This window comes from Ranitomeya imitator, chromosome 3 (assembly GCF_032444005.1).
Source record: "Ranitomeya imitator isolate aRanImi1 chromosome 3, aRanImi1.pri, whole genome shotgun sequence".
NCBI lineage: Eukaryota > Metazoa > Chordata > Amphibia > Anura > Dendrobatidae > Ranitomeya > Ranitomeya imitator.
Genome location: NC_091284.1, coordinates 839,242,236 through 839,261,242, shown reverse-complemented (window position 1 = coordinate 839,261,242; position 19,007 = coordinate 839,242,236). Strand labels below are relative to the sequence as shown.

The window sequence follows — 19,007 nt, the reverse complement described above, 5'->3', positions numbered from 1 at the left end:
TATCACCTTCACAATTCTTGCCTCCATTGAACTTGTGAGTTTATGGAGAGTTTCTTCTTGTATTTCTTCCCTCCCAGAGCTGCTGTTTTGATGTGATCGGCCTCCCACCCTCATAGATCTTGTGCTGGATGATCCTCCAAAGGTTCTCTATAGGGTTGAGGTCAGGGGAAGATGGTGGCCGCACCATGAGTTTATCTCTTTTATGCCCATAGCAGCCAATGACTCAGAAGTTTCTTTGCAGCATGAGATGGGGCATTGTCAGCATGAAGATGATTTTGCTCCTGGTTTCTGCTTTTCAGACCATGGAAGAAAGTTGTCAGAAACTCTATATACTTTGCAGAGGTCATTTTCACACCTTCAGGAACCTTAAAGGGCCCCACCAGCTGTTTCCTCATGATTCCGACCCAAAACATGACTCCACCTCCTTGCTGACGTCGCAGCCTTGTTGGGACATGGTGGCCTCCACCAACCATCCACTACTCCATCCATCTGGACCATCCAGGGTTGCTCGACACTCATCAGTAAACAAGACTGTTTGAAAGTCTTCATGTGTGTCTGGGCCCACTGCAACCTTTTCTGCTCATGAACACTGTTTAAGGGTGGCCGAATAGTAGGTTTATTAACCACAGCAAGCCTTGGAAGCATCCTACACCTTGAGGCTCGAGGGACTCCAGAGTCACCAGCAGCTTCAAATAACTGTTTGCTGCGTTGTAATGGTATTTTGGAAGCTGCTCTCTTGAATTTGCTCTCCAATGAATTTGTCTGGCAGAAACCTTCCTCATTATGCCTTTATCTGCATGAACTCTGTCTGTGCTCTGTTTCAGTCACAAATGTCTTCACAGTACGATGATCACTCTTACATTTTCGTGAAATATCTAATGTTTTCATCCCTTGTCCAAGGCATTGCACTATTTAACGCTTTTCAGCAGCAGAGAGATCCTTTTTATTTCTCATATTGCTTGAAACCTGTGGCCTGCTTAATAATGTGGAACATCATTTTTAAGTAGTTTTCCTTTAATTAGAATCACCTGGAAAACTAATTATCACATGTGTTTAAGATTGATTTCAGTGATCCATTGAGTCCTGAGACACAAAACCATCCATGAGTTTATTTGAAAAACAAAACAATTAAATCTTTATGACACTTAAGTCCAATTTGCATAACAATTTCGAACACAGTATATATATATATATATATATATATATATATATATATATATATATATATATATATATATATATATATATATATATATATATATCTATATCTATATCTATATATATATATATATATATATATCTATATCTATATCTATATCTATATATCTCAATCAAGACCGGCAGACCCAATTCTATCACATATTCCTCAAGTGAAAAACAGAACAAACATTTGTGCCAAAAAAACACCAATATCATATCAAAATCAATTGTACCATATACAATAATTATATTAATGTGCCAGTGTAAAAATAAGATGAAATATGTGCTCAATCATAAGATTATTCCAAAAATTACAATGCTCCATTAAAGTGCTAAGTGCAAGAGTAATAAAATATGAGGGTAATATACCTTTAAGGGTTAACACGTCCTGTTGCCGCGCACCCCGACGCGCGTTTCGGAAAGAATTTCCTTAGTCAGTGGGCTGAACTCCCCGGGAGTGGGGGGAAAGGGGGAGATACAGGCTGCACTCACCAGGGGGGGTTCAGGCTGCACTCACCGAGGATGGGGGGGACACGGGCTGCACTGTTGCACTCACTGGGGAAGGATGCGGGGGCTGCACTGCGTGCTGGTGTAAGGAGCCACGGGTGGACAATCCACTGCTGTCATTGCAGATCCCAGGATCCTCCACAGGAAGATTCCATATTGCAGGGATTCCCGTGGGGCAATTTCTTCCCTGGAGATATCTGGATTCAGCAGACGCTGCGTACAGTATACGACATAGCGGACCACCTACCGCGGCATATCCGTCCCGCTGAGCTGCAGCTTCCGGAACGTCTCCTCGTACTGGGGAAGCTCCACGTAAGTGATCAGCCACTGCACCACCTCCTCCACCGTCCAGTTATACACTGAGGAGAAGAGGCATCTGGTGAGAGTGATGGCCGCCAGGCAGGGAAGACGGAGGGAGGCCGGCCGACGTGCAGGGAAGACGGAGGGAGGCCGGCCGACGTGCAGGGAAGACGGAGGGAGGCCGGCCGACGTGCAGGGAAGACGGAGGGAGGCCGGCCGACGTGCAGGGAAGACGGAGGGAGGCCGGCCGACGTGCAGGGAAGACGGAGGGAGGCCGGCCGACGTGCAGGGAAGACGGAGGGAGGCCGGCCGACGTGCAGGGAAGACGGAGGGAGGCCGGCCGACGTGCAGGGAAGACGGAGGGAGGCCGGCCGACGTGCAGGGAAGACGGAGGGAGGCCGGCCGACGTGCAGGGAAGACGGAGGGAGGCCGGCCGACGTGCAGGGAAGACGGAGGGAGGCCGGCCGACGTGCAGGGAAGACGGAGGGAGGCCGGCCGACGTGCAGGGAAGACGGAGGGAGGCCGGCCGACGTGCAGGGAAGACGGAGGGAGGCCGGCCGACGTGCAGGGAAGACGGAGGGAGGCCGGCCGACGTGCAGGGAAGACGGAGGGAGGCCGGCCGACGTGCAGGGAAGACGGAGGGAGGCCGGCCGACGTGCAGGGAAGACGGAGGGAGGCCGGCCGACGTGCAGGGAAGACGGAGAGAGGCCGGCCGACGTGCAGGGAAGACGGAGCGGGGCCGAGGTGCAGGGAAGACGGAGCAAGGCCGAGGTGCAGAGAAGACGGAGCGAGGCCGACGTGCAGGGAAGATGGGAGGAGGCTGACGTGCAGGGGAGATGTGGGTCGCCTTTGCCGAGGGGGGCCAGGTGTGAGAGGGAGGCGAGAGGCTCTGGCATGCTGGGGAGCGCAGGGTGTGCAAAGGAGGTGACGGAGAGGGCATGGCACGAGGGGTAGGCGAGGTGCGCTGGGAAGGTCATAGTGCACAGAGGTGGCTGGGGGGCACGGTGGGCAGTGAGGTGAAACGCGCTAGGGAGGGTGAGGTGGGGGAGGCGAAGCGTGCTAGAGAGGTTACAACGCGCAAAAGAGGCGAGGGAGGCACGGTGTGCACAGAAGGCGAGGGGGAGGTGAGGGGGTCATCACACGCAGGGGAGGAGGTCAGGACAATTAGAGGAAGACATCACAACAAGCAGAGGAGAGGGGCACAGAGGAGCAGACATGGTTATGAGGAGGATCTGCTGACCTACAGCAGGAAGCCCAGCCGCTCCCTCTCCAGAGGTCATACCAAGGAGAGTAGTAGCAACAGTGCATATAAGAAGTCTTCACGCCCCTGGTAACATCCCAGGTTTTTATCATACAAAACAATATCACCAAGAAAAATCATTTCATGACTTTTCTAACAGATAAAACCTCCAGGCCAGCGATGTTCTGCTAGAACCTCCATCACATCGGCCAGAAGCAGAAATGTGATCTCTCTGATGAGACCGAGGGGAACTGCGGCCATAATCCCAGAAGGCACAAAGCCAAAACCGGGCAATCAGTGACCTGAAGAGGGCGCTGTACACAGGAGATGACCCGCAATCTGTGGTGACCTGAAGAGGACGCTGTACACAGGAGATGACCCGCAATCTGTGGTGACCTGAAGAGGACGCTGTACACAGGAGATGTCCCCGCAATCTGTGGTGACCTGAAGAGGACGCTGTACACAGGAGATGTCCCCGCAATCTGTGGTGACCTGAAGAGGGCGCTGTACACAGGAGATGCCCCCGCAATCTGTGGTGACCTGAAGAGGACGCTGTACACAGGAGATGTCCCCGCAATCTGTGGTGACCTGAAGAGGACGCTGTACACAGGAGATGCCCCCGCAATCTGTGGTGACCTGAAGAGGACGCTGTACACAGGAGATGTCCCCGCAATCTGTGGTGACCTGAAGAGGACGCTGTACACAGGAGAGGCCCCTGCAATCTGTGGTGACCTGAAGAGGGCGCTGTACACAGGAGATGTCCCCGCAATCTGTGGTGACCTGAAGAGGACGCTGTACACAGGAGATGTCCCCGCAATCTGTGGTGACCTGAAGAGGGCGCTGTATACAGGAGATGTCCCCGCAATCTGTGGTGACCTGAAGAGGACGCTGTACACAGGAGATGTCCCCGCAATCTGTGGTGACCTGAAGAGGGCGCTGTACACAGGAGATGTCCCCGCAATCTGTGGTGACCTGAAGAGGACGCTGTACACAGGAGATGTCCCGCAATCTGTGGTGACCTGAAGAGGACGCTGTGCACAGGAGATGTCCCCGCAATCTGTGGTGACCTGAAGAGGGCGCTGTACACAGGAGATGTCCCCGCAATCTGTGGTGACCTGAAGAGGACGCTGTACACAGGAGATGTCCCCGCAATCTGTGGTGACCTGAAGAGGACGCTGTACACAGGAGATGTCCCCGCAATCTGTGGTGACCTGAAGAGGGCGCTGTACACAGGAGATGTCCCTGCAATCTGTGGTGACCTGAAGAGGGCGCTGTACACAGGAGATGTCCCCGCAATCTGTGGTGACCTGAAGAGGACGCTGTACACAGGAGATGTCCCCGCAATCTGTGGTGACCTGAAGAGGGCGCTGTACACAGGAGATGTCCCCGCAATCTGTGGTGACCTGAAGAGGACGCTGTACACAGGAGATGTCCCGCAATCTGTGGTGACCTGAAGAGGACGCTGTGCACAGGAGATGTCCCCGCAATCTGTGGTGACCTGAAGAGGGCGCTGTACACAGGAGATGTCCCCGCAATCTGTGGTGACCTGAAGAGGACGCTGTACACAGGAGATGTCCCCGCAATCTGTGGTGACCTGAAGAGGACGCTGTACACAGGAGATGTCCCTGCAATCTGTGGTGACCTGAAGAGGGCGCTGTACACAGGAGATGTCCCCGCAATCTGTGGTGACCTGAAGAGGACGCTGTACACAGGAGATGTCGCCGCAATCTGTGGTGACCTGAAGAGGATGCTGTACACAGGAGATGTCCCCGCAATCTGTGGTGACCTGAAGAGGACGCTGTACACAGGAGATGTCCCCGCAATCTGTGGTGACCTGAAGAGGACGCTGTACACAGGAGATGTCCTGCAATCTGTGGTGACCTGAAGAGGACGCTGTACACAGGAGATGTCCCCGCTATCTGACAGGTGTGGAGCTGCTGCCAGGAACCGGCATAGATATCACTCCGAGAGGTGCCGAGCGATGGACCCCGACCCAACAACACTGCTCGCTGCCAGGACCTCTCAGGGCTGCAGCTCGGTGTCGGTGGACGGCCGTGCAGATCGTCTCACTGGATTTGTGCACTTTATGGCGACATTAGGATTATTTTACACAACAAGAATCTGGGATTTTATCAGGGTTCGTGAAGACTTCCTGTCCACTGCACATCACCATGGTAACCCGCAGTTACCCCTTCACCTGGACTCGTGCTCCAGTGTGTTGTCACGGGAACGGTCACCTGACACGCTACCTTCTGACGCTTTCCACGTGTTCCACAGGTCCTCCACGCTGATCAGCTTGTCCTCTCCATGGAAGGTGCTGTGCTTCACCGTGGGGTCGTGATAGTTCAGGTCCTCCCTCAAGAACTGCGAACAGAAGAGAGGACCATGACTAAGTGCCCCTGCGTCAGCCCCCCATGTATTCTGATGGACTCCTGTTATATCGGAGGCCACTGCGGCACAGAGAACTACAGCAGTAGTGTCCTAACCAATCACAGAAACAAAAGCCCCCCACAATAACCCCTATGCCACACACAGCACCGGGGGGCCACAGGACTGAAGGAAGGACCCCCACAAATGGAACACTGCCTCACATACAGGGTTCCCAGAGACCCCGCTACATCTGTCCCAGACCTCATTATAAAGAACTATATCCTGTGCCCCCCGCTGTGTCTCATGCAGCCAGGAACCCCCCAAACACCAGACAGCGCAGCCCACCCCCCCATCCAGGAAAACCGGCAACCGCCTCAGCCCCCCATAAAACTGTGGAGCCCTCTGACCCTTTCCCCCTCAGGAACCAGCCAAGCCCTCTACCCTCCTCGTGTACCCGCCGAGCCCTCTGCCCCTCCTCATGTACCCGCTAAGCCCTCTGCCCCCTTCCTCGAGTCCCCGCCAAGCCCTCTACCCTCCTCGTGTACCCGCCGAGCCCTCTGCCCCTCCTCATGTACCCGCTAAGCCCTCTGCCCCCTTCCTCGAGTCCCCGCCAAGCCCTCTACCCTCCTCGTGTACCCGCCGAGCCCTCTGCCCCCTTCCTCGAGTCCCCGCCAAGCCCTCTGCCCCTCCTCATGTACTTGCTAAGCCCTCTGCCCCCTTCCTCAAGTCCCCGCCAAGCCCTCTACCCCCTCATGTACCCGCTAAGCCCTCTACCCCCTCGTGTACTCGACAAGCCCTCTGCCTCCTTCCTCGTGTACCTGCTAAGCCCTCTGCCCCCCTCCTCGTGTACCGACCCAGGCCTCTGCCCCCTCCTCGTGTACCCGCTAAGCTCTCTGCCCCCCTCCTCGTGTACCCACCCAGGTCTCTGCCCCCTCCTCGTGTACCCACCAAGCCCTCTGCACCCCCCCTTCGTGTACCCACCAAGCCCACTGCCCCCTTCCTCGTGTACCCGCCAAGCCTTCTGCCCCCCTTCGTGTATCCGCTGAGCCTTCTACCCCCCTCATGTATCCCCCGAGCCCTGTACTCCCCCTCGTGTATCCGCCGAGCCCTGTACTCCCCCCTCGTGTATCCGCCGAGCCCTGTACTCCCCCCTCGTGTATCCGTCGAGCCCTGTACTCCCCCCTCGTGTATCAGTCGAGCCCTGTACTCCCCCCTCGTGTATCCGTCGAGCCTTGTACTCCCCCCTCGTGTATCCGCCGAGCCTTGTACTCCTTTTCATGTATCCACCGAGCCCAGTACTCCCCCCTCGTGTATCCGCCGAGCCCTGTACTGCCCCCTCGTGTATCCGTCGAGCCTTGTACTCCCCTCATGTATCCGCCGAGCCTTCTACCCCCTTCTTGTATCCGCCGAGCCTAGTACTCCTCCCTCGTGTATCCGTCGAGCCTTGTACTCCCTCCCCCCCCCCATGTATCCGCCGAGCCTTCTACCCCCCTCGTGTATCCGCCGAGCCCTGTACTCCCCCCTCGTGTATCCGTCGAGCCCTGTACTCCCCCCCTCGTGTATCCGCCGAGCCCTGTACTCCCCCCTCGTGTATCCGTCGAGCCCTGTACTCCCCCCCTCGTGTATCCGCCGAGCCCTGTACTCCCCCCTCGTGTATCCGCCGAGCCCTGTACTCTCCCCTTGTGTATCCGCCGAGCCCTGTACTCTCCCCTCGTGTATCCGTCGAGCCCTGTACTCCCCCCCTCGTGTATCCGCCGAGCCCTGTACTCCCCCCTCGTGTATCCGTCGAGCCTGGTACTCCCTTTCATGTATCCGAGCCCAGTACTCCCCCCTCGTGTATCCGCCGAGCCCTGTACTGCCCCCCCCGTGTATCCGTCGAGCCTTGTACTCCCCCTCATGTATCCGCCGAGCCTTCTACCCCCTTCTTGTATCCGCCGAGCCTAGTACTCCTCCCTCGTGTATCCGTCGAGCCTTGTACATCCTTCCCCCCCCCCCCATGTATCCGCCGAGCCTTCTACCCCCCTCGTGTATCCGGCGAGCCCTGTACTCCCCCCTCGTGAATGCGCCGAGCCCTCTGCTCCCCTCCTCATGTTTATGATGAGCCTTGAAGCCCACCTAATCTATTAGAGAAACCCTCATCTCCCCCTGTATATCCTGGTGCCCCCGCTATAGTCAGCGAGCCCTGCCCCCGCACACTGGCTGACGCCATGCTTCACACACTTTGCAGCATGGACACAGGTGAACACGAGGCCCGGTGTGGGGGACCCGATGCGGGGTCCAGGATGCCCTCTGATCAGTAACAGGTTAATGTTGTGGCCCCCTCCCCCGCCCTCAGCTGTTCCTCCGTATATTTAGCCCAGAGGATGTAAAGTGATCGCTCTTTTCTTCAGGCCTGAGCTCCGCTGCAGTGCCGTGCGTCACATCCCGTCCTGTCCTCCGGTCACAACCAGAGCTGCTGCCACAGCATTCACCACCTCGCGCCACACTGCTGCATTGCATTCTGGGAGATGCAGACAATTCACCATGGATGCAATGTAAGCAGCACAGAGCACTTCAGCATCCGGCCAGTGCGGTGTCAGCACACGGCTCACAGCAAAACCGCGAGTGCAGCTCTGGATGTGAGAGGAGACAGTAAGGTAGGGGAGTGACTGAGGGCGGTGGCGACAGCTCTGGATGTGAGAGGAGACAGTAAGGTAGGGGAGTGACTGAGGGCGGTGGCGGCAGCTCTGGGTGTGCGAGGAGACAATACAGTAGGGGAGTGACTGAGGGCGGTGGCGACAGCTCTGGGTGTGAGGAGACTGTACAGTAGGAGAGTGACCGAGGGCGGTGGCGACAGCTCTGGGTGTGCGAGGAGACTGTACAGTAGGGGAGTGACTGAAGGCGGTGGCGAAAGCTCTGGGTGTGAGAGGAGACTGTACAGTAGGGGAGTGACTGAGGGCGGTGGCGACAGCTCTGGGTGTGCGAGGAGACAGTACGGTAGGGGATTGACCGAGGATGGTGGCAACAGCTCTGGGTGTGTGAAGAGACAGTAAGGTAGGGGAGTGACTGAGGGCGGTGGCGACAGCTCTGGGTGTGTGAGGAGACAGTACAGTAGGGGAGTGACTGAGGGCGGTGGCGACAGCTCTGGCTTTGACTAGAGTAGCTGGAAGGGGGGCTTTCGGCGGGATCCATGGTGGGATGCGCCCACTCACCTCGTCGCTCTCCTCAACATCCACGTTGCCGTTGGCGTCGTCGTCCATCTGCTTGTGAATACTGACGACGGCCTCGAAGCCGAGCAGTTCGTCCTCCCGCTGACACAGGATAGGGTCGATCCGGCAGAACTCTGCGGAGAGAGAAGTGTAAGACCCAAGGCTGTCCATACCCAAACCACTGCCTGCGGCCCCCCAATCCCAGTCACTACTGAGCATGTGCAGAACGTGCAGCCCCAGTCACACTACTGAGCATGTGCAGAAAGCGCAGCACCAGTCACACTGCTGAGCATGTGCAGAACGCGCAGCACCAGACACAATGCTGAGCATGTGCAGAACGCGCAGCACCAGACACAATGCTGAGCATGTGCAGAACGCGCAGCACCAGTCACACTACTGAGCATGTGCAGAACGCGCAGCACTAGTCACACTACTGAGCACGTGCAGAATGTGCAGCACCAGTCACACTACTGAGCATGGGCAGAACGCGCAGCACCAATCACACTGCTGAGCATGTGCAGAACGTGCAGCACCAGTCACACTACTGAGCATGTGCAGAACGTGCAGCACCAGTCACACTACAGAGCATGTGCAGAACGTGCAGCACCAGTCACACTGCTGAGCATGTGCAGAACGTGCAGCATATTCATCTCCACTAACAGCCGAGGTCCTCAGTACAGGAGCAGAACAGACATTTATAGGACATCGTACTACTGCACCCAACGTGTGATATATGGTGGGAGTCGCTCCATGTTAAACCAACTCCAGCAAAATGGACACGGACTTCACAGCCCTGGTGAAAAAAAGGCCGGGGGGGGAGGGGGGTGGGGGTGCCATTATGCACGGACAAGGCCGGGGAAATAGAGGACGAACCACCAGAGCAAGAGGACAATCTGCTCCATCCCATCCCTCCTCCCACAATGCACCTGCTGCTCATCCTGCGCCTGCTGCTTCATGAATTGAATCCCAGATATAGATATGGCGCCAGTGTGAGGGAGCACAGAGCTGGTAATATTGGACTGTGCCCAGCAGTGGGGGGAGCTGAACTCTCACCGTACGCCCGTATTCAAAAGATCAATGCCAAGTGTCACCAAACCAGTCCGACCACCCGCCTCCCCGACACTGAAAGGCCCATAAACAAAGACATTACTGACAAGTCACTGTATACAGTATCGGCCCACAGGTACCACGCCCAGGGACCCCCAGAACAGAGGGACGACACCCACCCCCCGAACACCCGCTGTACAGAGGGACGACAGCCACCCCCGAACACCCGCCGTACAGAGGGAGGACACCCCCCCGAACACCCGCCGTACAGAGGGACGACACCCCCCCCCAAAAGATCCGCCGTACAGAGGGACGACACCCACCCCCGAACTCCCGCCGTACAGAGGGACGACATCCCCCCAAAAGATCCACCGTACAGAGGGACGACATCCCCCCAAAAGATCCGCCGTACAGAGGGACGACATCCCCCCAAAAGATCCGCCGTACAGAGGGACGACATCCCCCCAAAAGTTCCGCCGTACAGAGGGACGACACCCCCCCAAAAGTTCCGCCGTACAGAGGGACGACATCCCCCCAAAAGATCCGCCGTACAGAGGGACGACATCCCCCCAAAAGATCCGCCGTACAGAGGGACGACATCCCCAGAAAAGACCCAACGTACAGAGGGACGACATCCCCCCAAGAGACTCGCCGTACAGAGGGACGACATCCCCCCAAAAGATCTGCCGTACAGAGGGACGACATCCCCCCAAAAGATCTGCCGTACAGAGGGACGACATCCCCCCAAAAGACTCGCCGTACAGAGGGACGACATCCCCCCAAAAGATCTGCCGTACAGAGGGACAAGATCCCCCCAAAAGATCCGCCGTACAGAGGGACGACATCCCCCCAAAAGTTCCGCCGTACAGAGGGACGACATCCCCCCAAAAGATCCGACGTACAGAGGGACGACATCCCCCCCCAAACACCCGCCGTACAGAGGGACGACACCCACCCCCGAACACCCGCCGTACAGAGGGATGACATCCCCCCAAAAGATCCGCCGTACAGAGGGACGACATCCCCCCAAAAGACTCGCCGTACAGAGGGACGACATCCCCCCAAAAGATCTGCCGTACAGAGGGACAAGATCCCCCCAAAAGTTCCGCCGTACAGAGGGACGACACCCACCCCCGAACACCCGCCGTACAGAGGGACGACATCCCCCCAAAAGATCCACCGTACACAGGGACGACATCCCCCCAAAAGATCCGACGTACAGAGGGACGACATCCCCCCCCAAACACCCGCCGTACAGAGGGACGACATCCCCCCAAAAGATCCGCCGTACAGAGGGACAACATCCCCCCAAAAGATCTGCCGTACAGAGGGACGACATCCCCCCAAAAGATCTGCCGTACAGAGGGACAAGTTCCCCAAAAAAGATCCGCCGTACAGAGGGACGACATCCCCCCAAAAGATCCGCCGTACAGAGGGACGACATCCCCCCAAAAGATCCGCCGTACAGAGGGACGACATCCCCCCAAAAGATCCGCCGTACAGAGGGACGACATCCCCCCAAAAGATCCGCCGTACAGAGGGACGACATCCCCCCAAAAGATCCGCCGTACAGAGGGACGACATCCCCCCAAAAGATCCGCCGTACAGAGGGACGACATCCCCCAAAAGATCCGCCGTACAGAGGGACGACATCCCCCCAAAAGATCCGCCGTACAGAGGGACGACATCCCCCCAAAAGATCCGCCGTACAGAGGGACAACGTCCCCCCAAAAGACCCGAGAGAGAGACTGCAGAATGGCAAATGCAGCTACTGGGCATGCTCAGTGCGAAAAAAAGGTAATAGGTAGCCGGATCCAGTCAGCGCGCCTCACGTTTCATCCGGTTATCGCGGCAACTGTCGTTGGGCGTTTTTCAGACGGACAGAAAAAATGTTCATATGTCCGTTTTCTCCGTCCGCCGGAATAGAATTTTTTGACGGATCCGGCAAAAAACGGATGAAACGTGCGGCCATCAGGCCTGATGTGTGAAAGTAGCCTAATACACAATGTAACAGCAGAATAGTGAGTGCAGCTCTGGAGGTGACTGGAGGATAAGATATGTAACAGCAGAATAGTGAGTGCAGCTCTGGAGGTGACTGGAGGATAAGACATGATGTAACAGCAGAATAGTGAGTGCAGCTCTGGAGGTGACTGGAGGATAAGACACGCTGCAACAGCAGAATAGTGAGTGCAGCTCTGGAGGTGACTGGAGGATAAGACATGATGTAACAGCAGAATAGTGAGTGCAGCTCTGGGGGGTGACGGGAGGATAACAGCAGACTGCCCAGACTCTGGTGCTGCGGGGTACACGGACCCCCACATGCAGGCACCGGCATATCCCTCATTTCGCCGTAGTCACGTTTTGCAGTCTTGGTGAAATGTGATCTGTATCTGGGGGGAGCGGAGCTGCGGACCCCCGGGGAGGATCGAGGAAATTCGAGGAATGATTGCTAGTACAGGAATGAGGTCACCGCCTCTGCTGACAACTGTCCAGTGACATCACAGCGGAAGTGAGGCGCCACTCGGGGTCCTGGGAAAGTGGGGTGATGTGGAGGTTCTCACCCCGGGGCGATGTCCGCTCACCACAGAGAGGTTCTGTAATTGTCCGGGACATTGTGTTCTGCAGCCACCATCGCAGGGAATCTGGGCCGGCTCTCCGGGGATCGCCCATCATCATCGCTATCCGGGTCACCTCCTTAGAGCCCCCCTGCTGCCTCATTAACTCTAAAGACTGATCCACAGCCTGGCGAGAACAGAGAAAAATCATCATCTGTGACTGGAGAGGGGGAAGTGAGCAAAACCGACCACATGGTCCGCAGGAGCAACAACCGACCAGTCCCGAATATAACGTAGTATGCATCGGTCGGCCTGAACCCGCGAGAAAAAGGCACCGGACGGCGCAGAGGGAGAAAAAGGCACCGGACGGCGCACAGAGTAAAAGGCACCGGACGGCGCACAGAGAAAAAGGCACCGGACAGCGCAAAGAGAAAAAGGCACCGGACAGCACAGAGGGAGAAAAAGGCACTGGACAGTACAGAGGGAGAAAAAGCCACCAGACAACACAGAGATAAAGCCACCAGACAACACAGAGATAAAGCCACCAGACAACACAGAGATAAAGCCACCAGACAACACAGAGATAAAGCCACCAGACAACACAGAGATAAAGCCACCAGACAACACAGAGATAAAGCCACCAGACAACACAGAGATAAAGCCACCGGACAGCACAGAGAGAAAGGCACCGGACAGCAGAGTGCGGCAGCTGCACCACACTGCAACTATGATTCCCAATTCTGATAATCTGTGGGATGATCCATGGAGGCGGCACTGAGGAGCGCATCGGACCCCTGCAGGGATCAGAGGGGTATCCACCGCATACAGTGGGGGGCGCTCATGTTGTGGCGGGGTTGTGGATGTTGGACTGCTACCTGTGTAACATTTACATTGGCGGCCTCTCCGTGTACAGAGCAGGCGGCGGCGGCTGCTGTTTGCAGATCTCACGCCTGCTCTGCTCCACATCAGAGAGGGGGGATACACTGAATGCTCGGCCTGCAGGAAGCTCGCCGTCACATGCACCCCAGGAGCGAAGCTCTGCGGACCACTGATGACCACACACTGGGGAAAGATGGGGAACATATTAGGAGAGTCATCAAAAACCTCCAATGTACCCCCCGATCACTGCAGGCCGCCATCTATTCCCCCACATGTGCCAACATATGCCTGTATCACAAGCCTAGCCCGAAGACCACCACATCCCTATACAGCAAGCATAGCCGAAGACCACCACATCCCTATATAGCAAGCATAGCCCGAAGACCACCACATCCCTATACAGCAAGCATAGCCGAAGACCACCACATCCCTATATAGCAAGCATAGCCCGAAGACCACCACATCCCTATACAGCAAGCATAGCCCGAACACCACCACATCCCTATACAGCAAGCATAGCTCAAAGACCACCACATCCCTATATAGCAAGCATAGCTCAAAGACCACCACATCCCTATATAGCAAGCATAGCCCGAAGACCACCACATCCCTATACAGCAAGCATAGCCGAAGACCACCACATCCCTATATAGCAAGCATAGCCCGAAGACCACCACATCCCTATACAGCAAGCATAGCCGAAGACCACCACATCCCTAAACAGCAAGCATAGCCAGAACACCACCACATCCCTATACAGCAAGCATAGCTCAAAGACCACCACATCCCTATATAGCAAGCATAGCCCGAAGACCACCACATCCCTATACAGCAAGCATAGCCCGAACACCACCACATCCCTATACAGCAAGCATAGCTCAAAGACCACCACATCCCTATATAGCAAGCATAGCCCGAAGACCACCACATCCCTATACAGCAAGCATAGCCGAAGACCGCCACATCCCTAAACAGCAAGCATAGCCAGAACACCACCACATCCCTATACAGCAAGCATAGCCCGAACACCACCACATCCCTATACAGCAAGCCTAGCCCGAAGACCGCCACATCCCTAACCAGCAAGCATAGCCCAAAGACCACCACATCCCTATACAGCAAGCCTAGCCCGAACACCACCACATCACTATACAGAAAGCATAGCCCGAACACCACCGCATCCCTATACAGCAAGCCTAGCCCGAAGACCGCCACATCCCTAAACAGCAAGCATAGACCAAACACCACCACATCCCTAAACAGCAAGCATAGCCCGAACACCACCACATCCCTATACAGCAAGCATAGCCCGAACACCACCACATCCCTATACAGCAAGCCTAGCCCGAAGACCGCCACATCCCTAACCAGCAAGCATAGCCCAAAGACCACCACATCCCTATACAGCAAGCCTAGCCCGAACACCACCACATCCCTATACAGCAAGCATAGCCCGAACACCACCACATCACTATACAGAAAGCATAGCCCGAACACCACCGCATCCCTATACAGCAAGCCTAGCCCGAAGACCGCCACATCCCTAAACAGCAAGCATAGCCCAAACACCACCACATCCCTAAACAGCAAGCATAGCCCGAACACCACCACATCCCTATACAGCAAGCATAGCCCGAACACCACCACATCCCTATACAGCAAGCATAGCTCGAACACCACCACATCCCTATACAGCAAGCATAGCCCGAACACCACCACAACCCTATACAGCAAACCTAGCCCGAAGACCACCACATGCCTATACAGCAAGCCTAGCCTGAAGACCACCACATCCCTATACCGCAAGCCTAGCATTACCACCACATCCCTATACAGCAAGCATAGCCCAAAGACCGCCACATCCCTATACAGCAAGCATAGCCCGAAGACCACCACATCCCTATACAGCAAGCATAGCCCGACCACCACCACCTCCCTACACAGCAAGCATAGCCCGACCACCACCACATCCCTATACCGCAAGCCTAGAATTAACACCACCACCTCCCTACACAGCAAGCATAGCCCGAACACAACCACATTCCTATACAGCATGCATGGCCCAAAGATCACCACATGCCTATACAGCAAGCCTAGCCAGAAGACAACCACATCCCTATACAGCAAGCCTAGCCCGAAGACCACCACATCCCTATACAGCAAGCCTAGCCCGAAGACCACCACATTCCTATACAGCATGCATGGCCCAAAGACCACCACATCCCTATACAGCAAGCCTAGCCCGAAGACCACCACATCCCTATACAGCAAGCCTAGCCCGAAGTTTACCCCCAATCCTGACTGCTGTGGGGCCCCTTCATTATGGCCGCTGGGTGGGCTGTATTTGTGGTGACGGGGCCCTTTAAAGCTGCTGAATGAGGGGATTGGGGAGGATTAGCGGCTCCTGGAGACGCGCTGCCGTTTACTGGCTGTGTACACGGTGACCATGGAGAGGCCGGGACAGAGGGTCAGGCGGCCTCAGCCGGGCAGCCACGCTCACCATTCACCAGTCATGACTCGGTGCCACTGATCACACTGTACTGAATGCTCCTCACACAGCTGAGGGGTTGTCACAGTGCATCAGTAATCTGCACACATCCTGGACTCCAGGAGATGATACAGTGCAACAACCCCTCAGCTGTGTGAGCAGGACTGAGTATAAGGAAACCGGGGCGGACCTTAGAGACAAACTACATCTACAAGCTGCATTGTCACATGCTGGGGGTTGTAGTTCTGGGCAGTAGGATGTGTGTACTGGAATGATGGAGGTGATAGTTTCCACTACAGCTCGGGAGCGGGGGCGGCTGGCACAGGACACCTGGCATCAGCGCGGCACATCATAAGCCGGGATAAACACAGGTGTGTCCTCCGGAGGAACAGCGGGCGATTGTTCTGTGTACGCAGGTGGTGAGCAGAGGGACAGCAGGCAGGTTCTGTGTACGCAGGAGGTGAGCGGAGGGACGGCAGGCAGGTTCTGTGTACGCAGGAGGTGAGCGGAGGGACGGCAGGCAGGTTCTGTGTACGCAGGTGTGCGGAGGGACGGCAGGCAGGTTCTGTGTACGCAGAAGGTGAGCGGAGGGACGGCAGGCAGGTTCTGTGTACGCAGGAGGTGAGCGGAGGGACGGCAGGCAGGTTCTGTGTACGCAGGAAGTGTGCGGAGGGTCGGCAGGCAGGTTCTGTGTACGCAGGAGGTGAGCGGAGGGACGGCAGGCAGGTTCTGTGTACGCAGGAGGTGAGCGGAGGGACGGCAGGCAGGTTCTGTGTACGCAGGAAGTGTGCGGAGGGTCGGCAGGCAGGTTCTGTGTACGCAGGAGGTGAGCGGAGGGACGGCAGGCAGGTTCTGTGTACGCAGGTGTGCGGAGGGACGGCAGGCAGGTTCTGTGTACGCAGGAGGTGAGCGGAGGGACGGCAGGCAGGTTCTGTGTACGCAGGAGGTGAGCGGAAGTACGGCAGGCAGGTTCTGTGTATGCAGGAGGTGAGCAAAGGGACGGTAGGCAGGTTCTGTGTACGCAGGAGGTGTGCGGAGGTACGGTAGGCAGGTTCTGTGTACGCAGGAGGTGAGCAAAGGGACGGTAGGCAGGTTCTGTGTAAGCAGGAGGTGAGCAAAGGGACGGCAGGTTCTGTGTACGCAGGAGGTGAGCGGAGGGACAGCAGGCAGGTTCTGTGTACGCAGGAGGTGTGCGGAGGGACGGCAGGCAGGTTCTGTGTACGCAGGAGGTGAGCGGAGGGACGGCAGGCAGGTTCTGTGTACGCAGGAGGTGAGCGGAGGGACGGCAGGCAGGTTCTGTGTACGCAGTAGGTGAGCGGAGGTACGGCAGGCAGGTTCTGTGTACGCAGGAGGTGTGCGGAGGGACGGCAGGCAGGTTCTGTGTACGCAGGAGGTGAGCGGAGGGACGGCAGGCAGGTTCTGTGTACGCAGTAGGTGTGCGAAGGGACGGCAGGCAGGTTCTGTGTACGCAGGAGGTGAGCGGAGGGACGGCAGGCAGGTTCTGTGTACGCAGGAGGTGAGCGGAGGGACGGCAGGCAGGTTCTGTGTACGCAGGAGGTGAGCGGAGGGACGGCAGGCAGGTTCTGTGTACGCAGGAGGTGAGCGGAGGGACGGCAGGCAGGTTCTGTGTACGCAGGAGGTGAGCGGAGGGACGGCAGGCAGGTTCTGTGTACGCAGGAAGTGTGCGGAGTGTCGGCAGGCAGGTTCTGTGTACGCAGGAGGTGTGCGGAGGGACGGCAGGCAGGTTCTGTGTACGCAGGAGGTGAGCGGAGGGACGGCAGGCAGGTTCTGTGTACGCAGAAGGTGTGCGGAGGGACGGCAGGCAGGTTCTGTGTACGCAGGTGTGCGGAGGGACAGCAGGCAGGTTCTGTGTATGCAGGAGGTGTGTGGGGGGACGGCAGGCAGGTTCTGTGTACGCAGGAGGTGAGCGGAGGGACGGCAGGCAGGTTGTGTGTACGCAGGAGGTGAGCGGAGGGACGGCAGGCAGGTTGTGTGTACGCAGGAGGTGAGCGGAGAGACGGCAGGCAGGTTCTGTGTACGCAGGAGATGAGCGGAGGGATGGCGGGCAGGTTCTGTGTACGCAGGAGGTGTGTGGAGGGACGGCAGGCAGGTTCTGTGTACGCAGGAGGTGAGCGGAGGGACGGCGGGCAGGTTCTGTGTACGCAGGAGGTGTGTGGGGGGACGAGGTGAGCCGAGGGACGGCGGGCCCGTTCTGTGTACGCAGGAGGTGAGCGGAGGGACGGCAGGCCCGTTCTGTGTACGCAGGAGGTGAGCGGAGGGACGGCAGGCCCGTTCTGTGTACGCAGGAGGTGAGCGGAGGGACGGCGGGTCCGTTCTGTGTACACAGGAGGTGTGTGGGGGGACGGCAGGCAGGTTCTGTGTACGCAGGAGGTGAGCCGAGGGACGGCGGGCCCGTTCTGGGTACGCAGGAGGTGAGCGGAGGGACGGTGGGTCCGTGCTGTGTACACAGAACCTGCCTGCCGTCCCTGCACACAGCGTGGCCCTATCACTGACCGGACCCTGCGCTCTGCACACAGCGTGGCCCCATCACTGACCGGACCCTGCGCTCTACACACAGCGTGGCCCCATCACTGACCGGACCCTGCGCTCTGCACACAGCGTGGCCCATCACTGACCACACCCTGCACACAGCGTGGCCCCATCACTGACCGGACCCTGCGCTCTGCACACAGCGTGGCCTCATCACTGACCGGACCCTGCGCTCTGCACACAGCGTGGCCTCATCACTGACCGGACCCTGCGCTCTGCACACAGCGTGGCCCCATCACTGACCGGACCCTGCGCTCTGCACACAGCGTGGCCCCATTACTGACCGGACCCTGCGCTCTGCACACAGCGTGGCCCCATCACTGACCGGACCCTGCGCTCTGCACACAGCGTGGCCCCATCACTGACCGCACCCTGCGCTCTGCACACAGCGTCGCCCCATCTCTGACCGCACCCTGGGGTCTGCACACAGCGTGGCCCCATCACTGGCCGGACCCTGCGCTCTACACACAGCGTGGCCCCATCACTGACCGGACCCTGCGCTCTGCACACAGCGTGGCCCCATCACTGACCGGACCCTGCGCTCTGCACACAGCGTGGCCCCATCACTTACCGGACCCTGCACACAGCGTGGCCCCATCACTGACCGCACCCTGCGCTCTACACACAGCGTGGCCCCATCACTGACCGGACCCTGCGCTCTACACACAGCGTGGCCCCAACAC

At 57.4% G+C, this 19,007-nt stretch overlaps 1 protein-coding gene across 2 annotated transcripts in view; it reads right to left on the bottom strand.

The window, feature by feature from the left end:
- STIM1 (stromal interaction molecule 1) overlaps positions 1-19,007 on the bottom strand; it is a 73,787-nt gene that overhangs the window by 32,265 nt on the left and 22,515 nt on the right. For both annotated transcript variants that reach the window (XM_069759585.1, XM_069759587.1), the window contains exons 2-4: positions 8,809-8,939; positions 5,497-5,611; positions 1,955-2,066 (exon numbers count right to left, since the gene is read on the bottom strand). In XM_069759585.1, the coding sequence (XP_069615686.1) occupies positions 1,955-2,066; positions 5,497-5,611; positions 8,809-8,939 (358 nt within the window). The remainder of the gene's footprint in view (positions 1-1,954; positions 2,067-5,496; positions 5,612-8,808; positions 8,940-19,007) is intronic.